The 13,384-nt window shown below is 43.8% G+C and overlaps 1 protein-coding gene across 1 annotated transcript in view; it reads right to left on the minus strand.

Annotated features, from left to right (window-relative positions):
* PKN3 (protein kinase N3) overlaps positions 1-13,384 on the minus strand; it is a 2,242,690-nt gene that overhangs the window by 103,108 nt on the left and 2,126,198 nt on the right. Inside the window, exon 19 of the mRNA XM_044058139.1 lies at positions 997-1,104. Within this exon, the coding sequence (XP_043914074.1) occupies positions 997-1,104 (108 nt within the window). The remainder of the gene's footprint in view (positions 1-996; positions 1,105-13,384) is intronic.

The raw sequence follows: 13,384 nt of genomic DNA on the forward strand, positions 1-13,384 counted from the left end.
TTCATTAAGAAACAGTTTGGGAAAAGGTATTTCATAAATGTGCTTTCTCTTAAAATACATCAGAATAATTGAAAAAAAAAAAACAAATGGGTCAATTAAAAGGGGTGCCACTGGATCAATCTTATAGTGTAGCAAAAAAAAAAAAAAAATCACAGGGAATGGATGTCTTAATGCAAATACCAATTTCCTGGAATAATCTAGTCCCTGTGGTCACATACCAAGAAAAGTAGCAGTGGATAGCAAATTTGGCATTAATGTTTACTGAAACAGAAGATGTTATTATAAAACTTATTCTAATAATCGGTGATATAAGCAGACAAAGGTTTGCTTTCCACACAGTAACACATTTACTGCAAGACAAAAATGGTATGGGGAATATCCACATTAGAGGGACAACAAAAAGACACTGCAGATACGTAAGCAATTTATAATATGTAAACAGATTAAAGGTATGAATCTCCAGAATTTGAATATGCTTGTTATTTATGCAGGTCTAGATACTTTACCCTCATGCCATACTATTTCAGATTTCAACTTCATGATGTTTTTTTCTTTATGTCACTATAACTGATGTCCTCAATATTTGGCAGATTGGATAGGGAATGCGAGTCTTAAAAGTTAGCTTACACTTACAAATGGGGTGGGAGTGGGTTCCTTGCCCAGTTGCAGTTCCCAGTGGAGGCTGAGGTTTCTAGCTCATGCAAACAGAAATTACAGGAAAACCATGAGATCATCTGCTGTGGAGGGCAGGTGTTTTGCAGTGTTTAAACATGAGCAGCACTGAAGCCACTGCATGCTTGCTCACAGATTTGGGAAAAAACTTCCCTATTGTCAGGACAATGCCATACTGGACACTCCTATCTCTTCTCTACTTCATGGGGAAAGGAGTAATGGCCATAGACAATGGAGGAAAATAAAAATCAGAACTGAAAACATTCACACTAGATCAGATTTGCTGCAGATTATATTAAAGCATTTGGTTATTTCAAAGTATACCTTTCGAATAAGGGAAATTGATTCTGTTGAAAGGAAACGAGGATATCGAACTTCATCATTGACAATGCTATCAAATACTTCCTCTTCATCATCTCCTGGGAATGGGGACTAAAGAAAAATTCAGAACATTTAAGAAAAATTAGGTCCTTTAAAGTAATATAGTCAATTAATAATTGCTATCTTTGCTGTAAAAAGGAAATGAAGCAGTGAAATTCTAAATAAAACTTCTGTACAAACTTCTGTGTTCTAAAATCTCAGAGCAGTTATCAGCTGTGGGTTACATGTGCATATCTACTGCAATCTTGTATAAGGATCTTAGGGGTAACTTTTGTTGCAGGATTTTCTAAAGGTCAGCTAGTAAAAACTTCTGGCCAGTAAACTCACCTGCATCATCAAGTTGTGTTCAGTTCTTAATCCTTCTCAGCTGTTTTCTACGAGCACCAAAAGCAACCTACCTTAGACACAGCAATGACAATAAAACTGCCAGGGTCTGACATTACAGGTATAAAATCCACTAAATGCCTCAGGAAAATGGAAGAAAGCAGTTGTGTACACCTACCATAAATGTAGATGTTCAAATGTATTCACAGTTGCAGTCACCACTTGTGTGTTATCCTTGCTGGGTAGTCCTCTGCCGGCCCGAATACCAGAGTAAAGGCTTCCCTCCTGGGTCAGCTGTTCTGTGAGTGTGGCTGACATCAGGTCATCAGGGCTATAAAAGGAGACAGCCAACGCCGTTACATCAGTTTTTCTTGCCACAAAAGGGTTGGAGCCCCAGATAAGATATATACATTAGGCAAGAAAGGGGGTAGGTGGGAGGGAAACAGGACTGCAACAGTGAATACACTAACATCTACATTGATGGTAAGTGTACACAACTGTACTATGTTCTTCATGTTTAACTGTTGCAGTCATCACTTTTGGGTAGAATCCCAAAGCTGAGGAACTGGGTGGAGGAAAGCTGTACAAATTATAGGGATGCTAGCATGCCCTGCAGGACTGCACATGCAAATCCTGCCCTGGTTTTGGAGAATGTATCCAGCTGGTAGTCCTTGGTAAAAGTGCAGATAGATGTCCAAGTAGCAGCTTCCAGAATTTCCTTGGCAGGAACCCCCCTCAGAAAGGCTGTGGAGGTAGAGGCTGCTCTTGTGGAATGGGATGATCCGCCTGGACATAGGCTGAGATAGCCGAAGCATGAGTCTTAATAGAGGAGAAAGGAACCCTTATGGAGCAGCTCAGCCAGGTAGTCCAGAACCAGTGGTAAAGAGGCTGTAGTGCTGGAAGTGCCCCTGCTGGAGCACCAGCAGCTGAATATCTTCCACTTAGAGGAATAAGATTTCCTGGTGCTGGGTCTACAAGACTCCTTAATAATGTGTAACATCTGATTGCTGAGTACTGAAGTGTTATTAGTCTTTGAGGAATCAGCCATGTTGTTAACTTGAGTGTGGCAAGCCCTGGATGCAGGAGCTTCCCTCCTTGTTGTGTGAGAAGGTCTGAGGTGGAGGGCAGGGGGAAGGGAGGGTGCATGCTCATACTGAGCAGCATGAGGTACCGGTGCTGCCTTGGCCAATCTGAGGCAATCAGGATAGCCCTTGGTCCTTCCTCTCTGATCTTGAGTAGTACCCTGGGTATCAGAGAAAGTGGGGGAAAGGCATACATGAACAGGCTGCCCCAGTGGAAGGAGAGAGCGTTCACCCTACAGGCTTCTGGGTGAAACTGTCTTGAGCAGAATGTGGTCAGTTGACAGTTCTGGTAACTTGCAAAAAGGTATATGTCTGGTTCTCCCTAGATGTGACTGATCTGTAAGGAGGTCTCCCTGTGCAACTGCCACTCTTAAGGATCCAGGAGCTGTCTCCTTAAGTGATCTGCCAGGGTGTTTTGCTTCCCTGGGAGGTACTCAGCTATGAGATGGAGTCCCAGATTTGAAGCGGACTGCCAAGATTTCCATGGCAAGGCAACACAGGGGGTAAGAATGAGTGCCCCCTGTTTGTTAATGTACCACATAACAGTAGTGTTGTCTGTCCTGATTAAGAGTACTCAGGTGACAGATGTTCTTGGAAGGTTAGGATAGCTCTGTGCACCACTAGCATCTGTTTTCAAATTGATGTGGAGATCTAGAACCTCCTGTTCCCAAATGGCCTGGGTTTGCAGAGTTCCCATGTGGGCTCCCCAAGCAATGGCTGAGGCATCTGTGGTCAAGGTTTGTTTGTGTGGCTGAAGGACAAAAGGAATGCCCTTGTTCAGGGAGCAAGCCTGGGCCCACCAGAGAAGCTCCTTCCATAAGCAAGGAATTAGTGGGAGTTGGTGCTCCAGAGACTGTGAGTGTTGGCACCAGAGGTTCCTTGGGTACCACTGCAGTTTCCTCATATGCAATCTGGCAAGGAGTACCAGCAGGATGCAGGAGGCCATGTATCCCAGGGCCTGCATTATTTTGCTGGCTGTAAGGTGGGTCTTGAGTGCCAACTGGTGGAAGCAGGACTGAAGAAAGGTCTGCTTCTGGAGAGGTAAAAAGGCCTTTTGCGTGGATGTGTCTAGTAGGGTACCCAGGAAGGCAATCCTTCGTGTGGGTCATAGCTGGGACTTCTCCAGGTTAATGGTGAATCCCAGTGAGGTAAGTAGAGTCTGTACAAAGGAGAGGTCCTGTAGGAGCTTTTCCTTGGTTTCTGCCTGAATGAAGCAGTTGTCGAGGTAGGGGTAAATGTGTATGGCTCTCGGACTGCAGTAAGCAATGATTGGAGCCAAGCACTCTGTAAAGACTCTGGGAGCAGTGGATAAGCCAAATGGCAGTGCAGAGAATTGAAAGTGCTGGGACCCTGCTCTGAAAATTAAGTAGCTCCGGCAGGACTGTCTGATAGGAATATGCAGGTAGGCATCTTTCAGATCTAGGGTCACTAACCAGGCTTGTGGAAGGAGCATGGTTAGTAGTTTTTGCTGTGTCAACATTTTGAATTTTGGAACCAGAAATTATAGATTCAGGGTGGAGAGGTCTAGGATAGGGCACGATGTGGCCTCCTTTCTGGGAACCAGGAATAGCCTTGGTAAAATCCCTTCCCAGTCTGTTTCTTGGGCACGGGTTCTATAGCCCCCTGGGAAAAAAAGTTTTTTGATCTGACGAATTGCTTCTGCTGTCTGATTTGTAGGGACGTCTGGGCAACCTGACCTTTTTGATTTTTCTTTGAAATAGAATATGTACCCTCTGGTAATAATTTTTAAGACCCATAGATCTGAGGTGATGGCCTGCCAGTTTTCTAGGAAGAGGGAAAGTCTTCCTCCTATCTTGTCTGGAGACCTGGGGTGCAGAGGGGAGGGTAGGCAATCATTGCGTGTCGCTGGTGAAGGAAGGGGGCTTAGAACTCCCCTGCCTTGGGGCAGCAGTGAACCATTGCCTAGTTCTTTGTTGGCTGTGTGCCTGTGGCTTAGGGGTTCTGTCTTTGCGTCCCTTTCTCTGTATTGGCTTTGACTGAGAGGGAAAGGACCAGGGGAAGTTTCTGCTGAACCTGGGAGGTTGCACCTGCAAAAAGTCCTTGACAGTCTGCATGGATTTGGCTTTGTCCTCCATTTTCTTGATTTCCTCGGCCTTGGGGTCAAACAACTGCTCTTTATCCAGAGAGGCATCTAAAAGTTTGGATTTTACCTGGTCAGACAAAGGCTGCTCCCTTAACCAGGTGTGCCTTCTGATAACTTATACTGTAGCTGCAGCCCTGGTAGAGGCTTTTAAAGCATCAAAACCACAATGCAACAAGTGCTTTGCTACCTGAGAGCTAGACTGTATGAGGACTATTAATTCTCTGCTAATGTTACGGTCAGGCATGGCAGATATTTTCTGTTTAATGAGTTTGAGCACATTCTGGTGGAATTTTATCATATGAAATTGACAGTTTAATGCCCTCACAGCTAAAGTGGCTGTGGTGTAAACCTTTTTATCCATCCTGTCTAAAAGCTCCGCCTTCTTTGTCAGCTGGGATGGGTTTTTTGAAGAGCTTGCCCTAGCTCCCTTAGAGCCTTAAGTAATTACGTCAGGGTCTGCAGGAGGGTTTTTAAATAGGTATTTGAGCTAGTCTTGCACCTTAGTATCTCTGTCAGGTTTCCTGGGTACTGGAGGGAGAGAATATGGACAGAGGGCAGATTCAGAAAAACATCCAGGATAGGAGGAATAGCCAGAGACTTACGCTGAGGCAATTCAATAAATTCCCTTAGTCTCTTTTTAGACTGGGGTTAGTCCTGGGCCTCCCACTGAAAATGTTCTTTGAGGTTATTTAGGGTTTCCCCAAAGGAAAGGTCCTCAGGGGGAGAGGCAGATGGAATGAGATCATCAGCCTCAGAGTCCTCAAATGCTGCTAAGGGCTGGTCTTTCATGTCCGACTCCTCCAGAACAGAATCTACCGATTCCTGATCAGTGAGGGCCTCTGGGGAGGTGTCTCATTTTCTTCTGGCTGATGTGGGAGGGTAAGGGTGGCCACCCCTGATCTGAGTCATCAGGTCTTCTGCCATTCTGAGCAGTTGCTGCGACTGAGAGTCAGGCTGGTTAGTAGTAGGTTGGTGGTTGGGGGGTAGATTTTGGCTTGGGCCTAGCTGGGTCAGTAGCCTTATACAGAGCCAATTTGACCGGTGGAGTTGTCAGTCTAATCCTGACTTTGGATGTTGGTGGGGCCGCAGTGGAAGCTGGTGCCTGCAAAGCAGCTCCAGACCCAACCGCATGAGGAAAAGATGACATCCGGGCATGAGGAGGCTGATCTGGCGGCATATCGGACTCCGAATGGGTCTCAGTAGAGGCCTGCAATGGTTTGTCAGCTGTCATCAGGGGCTGCAAAGGCGCCTCACCGAGTTCAGCTGTAGCCTTGCTTTGAGTAAAAGTTGACTGTTGTCCGGAGTCGTCAGAGTGGCTAACTTTTACAGGCCTATCCTTATCTTTGTCCTTTTTCTTCCTAGGTAAGTCAGTAACTGCCTGAGAGACCGCTGCCATTTTGTGTTGATAGAAAGACTGACTAAAATGCCTCACTACAATGTCAGCTTCTCCTCTTATAGTTTGAGCATTAAACAGGGCACAGAACCAACACCCTGGAATGTTGCAGACTGGGCCTAAACAAGTGAAGCAGAGAGAATGGAAGTCTCGGTGTGGGATCTGCTTTCCACAACTGAGACAGTTATTAACTTTCTCTGACATCGGTTAAAGGCAAGAAAATATTCCCCAACGGAGTACATAGCTTTAAACAGTTGTCTTCACTCTAGCAACGGCCGACAAACGCACTCCCAAAACTGCTTCTGCTTCAGGCTCCACGGCACGAAAGACTAATGTAATGGTGCTGGGTTTCTCCCTTTATAGCCCTGACGACCTGACATCAGCCACAGTCACAGAACAGCCAACACAGGAAGGAAGCCTTTACTCTGTATTTGGGCTGGCCGAAGGCTATCCAGCAGGGATAACCGACAAGTGATGACTGCAACAGTGAAACACGAAGAGCATCAGGACAGTCCCTGACTAATTAGGTCACTCTATAAGTAAAGTTTATTCAGATGGCTCTCAGAGTAACTATATCTGCTGTTATGACAGCCTCTTAAGAAGCAGTTTTCTTTGAGGGGTATTTCTAATCCTAGGTTACAGGTCTGGAATGAGACCCGGTCAGTGATAAACTGTTGGTATATGGAAGATTCCGGAAGACAGGATATCAAAGGGCACAAACAGTGTCAAAACAGAAAGTTAACAAAAAAAAAAAAAAGCGATGATGGTTTCTGAAGAATTGGAAATGCATCATTAGACTACAGTGAGGCGATTGGCTGGCAGTGATGAGAGTATGATATGGCATGAGAAGCAACATATGCTCAGAATATTTTGAATCCTGAAAAATAAACTGAAACATCCATTTTGCCTTTGCTTGACTACTTCTTGTCACCATCAGGTACTTCTACTTTTACATGTCTGTAAATATCAACAGGGACACTATTTAAATGGGACACAATATAATCCTGACTGACAGCTGCCTTATTCAACGATACTCAAGTGAAAAGTAATAACCAAATATAAGCAAAAGTTCTCTCACTTTTTTCATGTTCTGCAAATATTAATTGGGGCTTTGTTAAATGGAGACAAAACGATCTTAACTGCTTGAGAAGCTCTTTTTGGCACCCTACAGCCAAATAAAAGCAAAAGAACATTTAATTTTATTTTACTTGTTTACAAAAATCAGCTGCTATCTCACAGTTTAATTAGGAAGTAACATGGTTTTGATTGCTTTACAAACCCTATTGCGCGATACCTTATTTGAAGGGTACTAACCAAATAAAAGCAATATAAATATTTAAATTTTACTTATTTGCCAAACTGGAGATGCAGCATAGAAAATTATCACAGTTAACAAGTGTTTTCTTTGCTACCTAATAGTACCAACAACTAACTTATATACAGAAGTAGGGGCTTGGAGGGTGGGTGCAGCAGTGAAGAATTCAAACATCTACTATTATGGTAGTTTGAATTCAAACATCTACTATTATGGTATGTGCAACATACATAACTGTACAAAATTAATCATTTGCACTGCTTAACATTTGGCTAAATGGGTTTATTACCAAAGCCTAGCTCTTCTTTGAATGAAGGATAAGGGTCCAGAAGACCCTGAAGAATAGTCCTAGCAAAGCCATTTCTGGACCTGGAAATGGAATCCAGTTTGCAATGCTTTGTAAAAGGGTGTACAGTGGGCCATCTAGCTGCCTCTAGAATGCTTCTAGAGTCTACCTCTTTCCAGTATGCCATTGTAGAAGCCAAAGTTCTGGTAGAATGTGTCTTGATACTGCCTTGAATAGAGCTGCCATGGAGAGAACAAAAAGCAATAACTGAGGACAACCATATCAACATTGTCTGTTTTGATATGGGTTGTCCTTTTTTGTCCAATCATAAGAAATAAACAGCTATTATGCTTTTCTAAATTACTTAGTTCTGTCAGTATAGTACCTGAGCTGCCTATGCACATCCAGAGTATGTATCATCCCTTCTCCCTGGTTCTGTGGATCTGGATAGAACACTGGGAGATTGATGACTAGATTCAAAGTAAACTCAAAAAACTCCAGGCATAAATAAGGGATTTTTTATTCTTAATGAGACCCTATGTCTATGAAAGAACAGATTACGTTTAATCAACATGAGAACTTGTAACTCAGAACAATAAGTCTTCCATATGATGAACCTTAAGCCAACCTGATGAGTTGGTTCAAAGGGAGATAACTGTGTTGGAAAAGTTAAAACTAAGATCCCAAGGAGGAGTTACCTGTTTCCAGATGGCAAACAGGCCGAAATGGCAAAACTGGGCCAGATCTAAACTGAGAAAAATGAAAGTTATGTATTCACCATAATGACAGATCCGCATTGTCCATCTGCATTTGATTCAACATGTGATACTTTGGATCTGACACCAGCCAATTTTATAGTACTTACCCCACCCAGCTCCACCTCCCTTACCCATAATTCCCCGTTCCTATTTCAACTCCTCAGACTGAGTTTGTCCCATGAAAGAACTATTATGAGAAAAACATACAATTCTGAAAATGTACCTTCAACAATGGATTATGACAATCAAGGAGGATGCAAGACTCCAGAAAGTAGGAACAAATGACCTCTAATGTCCACTCATTTCAGGAAGAAAGACTTTCCAGGTCAACAAGAAAGTGGGGAGCAAGAGGGTGGGAAGGTTGAACTAGATGGAGACAGACATCTTGAATCTATCTTTATGGTGAGTATATAACTTTCGTATCTGATATCTGCTCGGTCTGGTTTCAACCTGTAGGACAGAGATCCCGGCCACAAAAAAAGTCCTTGAGAGATATTAAGGAAGGATATTCCACAACACAGTGGAGCCAACGGAAGCCCTGGATCTAGACTGGATATCCAGCTTGTAATCAGACACAAAAGTGTGATGGCCCAACCATGTAGCAGCTGCGCAAACTTCATACATTGATATGCTAGAAAAGAAAGCCACAGAAGTAGCCATGACTCTTGTCAAATGACCCTTAGGCTTACGTGGAAGGGAAATGCCTTTCAAAGAATATGCAAATAAAATACAATCTGAAAGCCACTTGGATAAAAGTCACGTCAGACGTAGGTAAGCCCAGCCTAGATTTTGAAAAGGAAACTAATAACTGACTGGATTTTCCAGTAGCTTTAGTACGGTCTAAACAGAATCTCAGTTGTCTATGACCATCCCAGCAATGTAAAAGGTATTCACCTTTATTTGAAAAATTGGGGAAATGGACAGACAAATGAAGATAACTGTTAAGGCTATTCTCTGAAGCCATCTTTGGTAAAAAGAAGGGTTTGTATGAAGAGAAACCCTGTCTTTGTGGACCACCAAATAAGAAGGTGAAGAGTCAAGAGCTTGCAACTCCGAAACCCTTCTTGTGGAAGTAATCGCTACCAAAAAGCTTTCCAAGTTAAAAGCTTTAAATCAGAGGAATTTGGAGGTTCAAATGGGGGGCCTGCCAGACAAAGGGTAAATCCCAGGGAGGGACAGGATCCTGCACTGGAGGGCATAGGAAAAAAGGTGCATTTAAGGGATGCATTACAAATCTTGAGGGAAGTCAGAAGCACATTATCTCTGACAACATGAAAATTAAAAATAACAGTTAATTGCACTTTAATCATAGAAAAATTAGAACCTGGTTTGAATGATGCATGTTCTATTAATTCCTTGTTTAAGTTAAAATTTTATGGTGCCTTTTACGCAATAGTTATATTTCAATGAGTTTTTATACATCGTAATATTTTTATATTAGTTAATTCATTTATTGTACTGGATGAAATGGGTCATGTGATGCTATGACAATATATTTAAACTTGCAGTTAATTGTTTTAGTTGTTCTGAAGAAGTTCTTAATGAATGTAAGTGGTTAACCAATGAATTTTGAAGTATTTTATTCACAGCTGGTCTTCACTGCAATAGTTTCTTAGTTATTTGTCTATTCTCTGGCTCTTCATGTTGTTTTTGTTTAAAAAATTAGAACCTGACAAACAAGTTAGCAAAAACATCCAAAACAGACTCCAGAGTGACAGAGACAGGATCCAGATCACTAAATTCTGCCCAAATAACAAATCACCTCCATTTACTGGAATAGACTCTCCTGGTAGACTGCTTTTAAGAAGACAGTATATAAATGACAGCCTGCAAAAGCCTGGGATTTCTGGTCATCAAGTGAACTGGATGAACCACATGGTTAACTGAGGGATTGAAGGTTGGGGGATCCAGGCCTGCTGGATGAGAAATGAGATCTTGAATGGGATCCAGTACCCAGAAAAGGTACTTCAGAAGAGGCCAAAATAAGGGAAACCAGACCAGACAAGGCCAAGAGAAGACAATGAGGATCACTGTAGCTCTTCAATGAACTGCTTTATGTTGGAACTTTATCATCAAAAGAACTGCAGGCTAAGCGAAACGCCCCAGGAACCAAGCAAGAACCAGAGCATACCTAGGTGACTGTTGCAGAGGAGGGATGATGGCGTAATAGCTGATGCACTTGATGTTGGATGGGGAGACAAACAGGTTGCAATACAGAGTGCCCAAAGGTCAAAAAAAATCAGAGCTGAAACTTTGGATTTACGGAACACACGAGGCAAAACAACATTCCTGCTGAGGCTGTCGGTCAGAATGTTGGACTTCCCCGGGATGTACATTGCCAACAGAAACTGCTCAGCACATATTGCCCATTGCAAATTCTTCATGGCCTCTCGACAGAGTAAGAACGTGTCCCCCCCGCATTTGTTGATTTGTTGAGCTACCAGACAACAGACATATTGTCTTGTCTGTATCGCAGTTACACCTCTGGGTAGGCTGCTCTGAAAGGTCTGCAACACAAGGAGGACTGTTCTCATATCTAGAGCACTGATGTGAATGTGGGCCTCTGTGGAAGACCAAGACCCTTGAACTGTCCCACTCTTCAAAATGCCTCCCTCCCCCACCCCAGGAGGAATGCATCAGTTATTATCATGGTCAGGGGAGAATGAATCACAAATGGTCTCCTGTCAGTTACAAACAGAGATTGCAACCACCAACGAATCTGCTTATGACTCACCTTCATTACCATAATGGAAAATCCAAAGGAAAAAGTAAGGAAGGACCACCGAACAGCAAGAGTCCACTGCAGAGCCCTCATGTGACATTTGGTTAAAGGATCAAACCCTGTCAATGCTGCCATATGACCTAGAAGTTTCATAACTGTGTGTAATGGTTACTTTGGAGATGTAAGCACTGACAGGACCTGAGCCAGAAGGCTCAAAACTCTGAAATTTGGCAGCCTGATGATTTGGTTGATTGTGTCTAAATTACACCCTATGAATTCTAAAATATGTACTGGTTGAAGGCTTGATTTTGGTTAATTGATTATGATGACTGAGCTCACAGTTGGAGTAAGAAATCCCTGCTTGAGAGCAATGATGCCCTAGTGTGGGCTGTGAGGAGCCAATCATCCAGGTATGGAAAGGCCTGACATTTCTGAAAGTGGAGCCAGGCTGTGACTACTGCTATGCACTTAGTAAACACCCAGGGTCTGCAGTGAGATCAAATGGCAAGGTCCTGAACTGGTAATGACTGGCCCCCCAGCTGGAACAGCAGAAACCTCCTGGAACACCTATTGATCTTGATGTGATGGCCAAGTGTCCTTCATGTCTATTAAGCACATCCAAATGCCCTTTCTCAGAAGGGGTAAGATGGACTGCACTGCGACCATCTGGAACTTGGTCTTTTTTGACAAACTTAAATCCAACATCAGTCTGAGGTCCTTTGTTTTCTTTGGAAATAAAAATAACCTGGAATAGACCCCCAGATCATTTTTGGTCTGGTGGGACCAACTTAATGTCTCTATTTACAAGCAGCTTGCAAATCTCTATACCCATTATACAGTCTTTGATGGGGTGGAACATCTGAGAAGTGTTTTGGGTGACAATTTAGAATGTCTAAAAAGGGAATGTAACAGCTTCTGGAAATTACTTTCAGCTTCCACGTATCTGAGGAGATGGCCTCCAAAGCTTTTGGGTGGAGAGCCAGACTACCCCCAGTTGCTTCCAAACAGCAGCTGGGCAACCCTTCAGGATTGCTGAAAGAGCCTACCAGAAAAATCACAGTGGAAGCCCTGATTCTGTTGGCCACCTCTGCCCCATGGGCAGTGGCCATTATGATCCTCCCCCATCATCCTCACGAAGAACCCTCTGGAGGAGCATCCTTAGAAAGTGTTGTGACTTTCTGAAGAAGAGATGCTTACCACCCCCTTGGATTCCTTGAAAATGTCCACTGGGGGGTAGTAAAGCATGCTCCAACAGTAGACAGTGTTGTCCCGTCCTTCCTGCTTCTTGTCAGTGTGTCTTTAATTTTTGTCTCAAACACGGAGGACCCATCAAAAGGGGCATTAATGAAGGATGCCTTGAAACAGTCTGCAAAGTCACATAAATGCATCCAAGCATGGCAATACCAGAGCCAGCCGCTAAAAATGTTCCACCGGCTGCATTCCGAAATAAGCCTCATGGAAACACTGGTGATGGAAACCAGGATAGACAACTGAGTCTCCAGATGACTGCTGCCACCACAATTGCATTGACTGCTGGACCCTTACTCCAATGCGGCCTGTCCTTGGAGGCAGCAAGATCCTTATCTGGCTTTTTGGGGATGGCTTCACTGTGTCAGGTTCCTTCCACACCTATGGGTTACCAGGTCTATAAGGGCATCTGGAGGAGAACCACCCAAGACACGGATGGGCCAATGCCGAAGGCCTCCAGATTTACTGACTCTTCTGAAGAGGGAATTCTGGTAGTGCAGCCTCCATGCTGGCAAAGTAGCTCCAATAAGTCACTGAAAGAGAAGTCATTGCCCAGAGACTTACGGGATCTCTCCTTCCTCAAGGCCAGTATCCTTCCTTGGTGAGTGGCTTCTCCAAGAATTCAAAGCTTTTACGCTTACACTCTTTCTCGAAATCTCCCATTCTGAAAAAACTGGGGAGGAGGGGGGAAGAGTTGGAAAGCTCCGCCATAGGGGCAGACTGGAGGCTGGTTGATGTAGGCTGTCCACAAGCAGACTGATGACTAGACGCAGGTACTGATTAAAAGGGGAGGGAATGCTGGCTGGGAAACTCAGACTCTTCTTTCAAGAAAACCTGCTTTCTACAACGTGGAAGGCAGAGGCTGAAGCTGGTCTTTCAGGTCCGAGGGTCCCAGAACGCGAGGGTACCAGAGATGACCCCAAACCCAATGAAGCCATGCCTAGCCCAAAAATTGAGATCAATGCTGAGCTGCTCAAAGCCAAAGCTCTAAGTGGAAGCAATGATCCCAAAGCAGGAATTGTCAACCTTGTCCCAGAAACACCTGCTTCCAACATATTGGCTCCAAGGTCCTGGTGGCCCTGAAAAGGTTGGAGTTGAG

Source organism: Protopterus annectens, chromosome 16.part0 (assembly GCF_019279795.1).
Source record: "Protopterus annectens isolate FY-2018-M chromosome 16.part0, PAN1.0, whole genome shotgun sequence".
NCBI classification, from domain to species: domain Eukaryota; kingdom Metazoa; phylum Chordata; order Ceratodontiformes; family Protopteridae; genus Protopterus; species Protopterus annectens.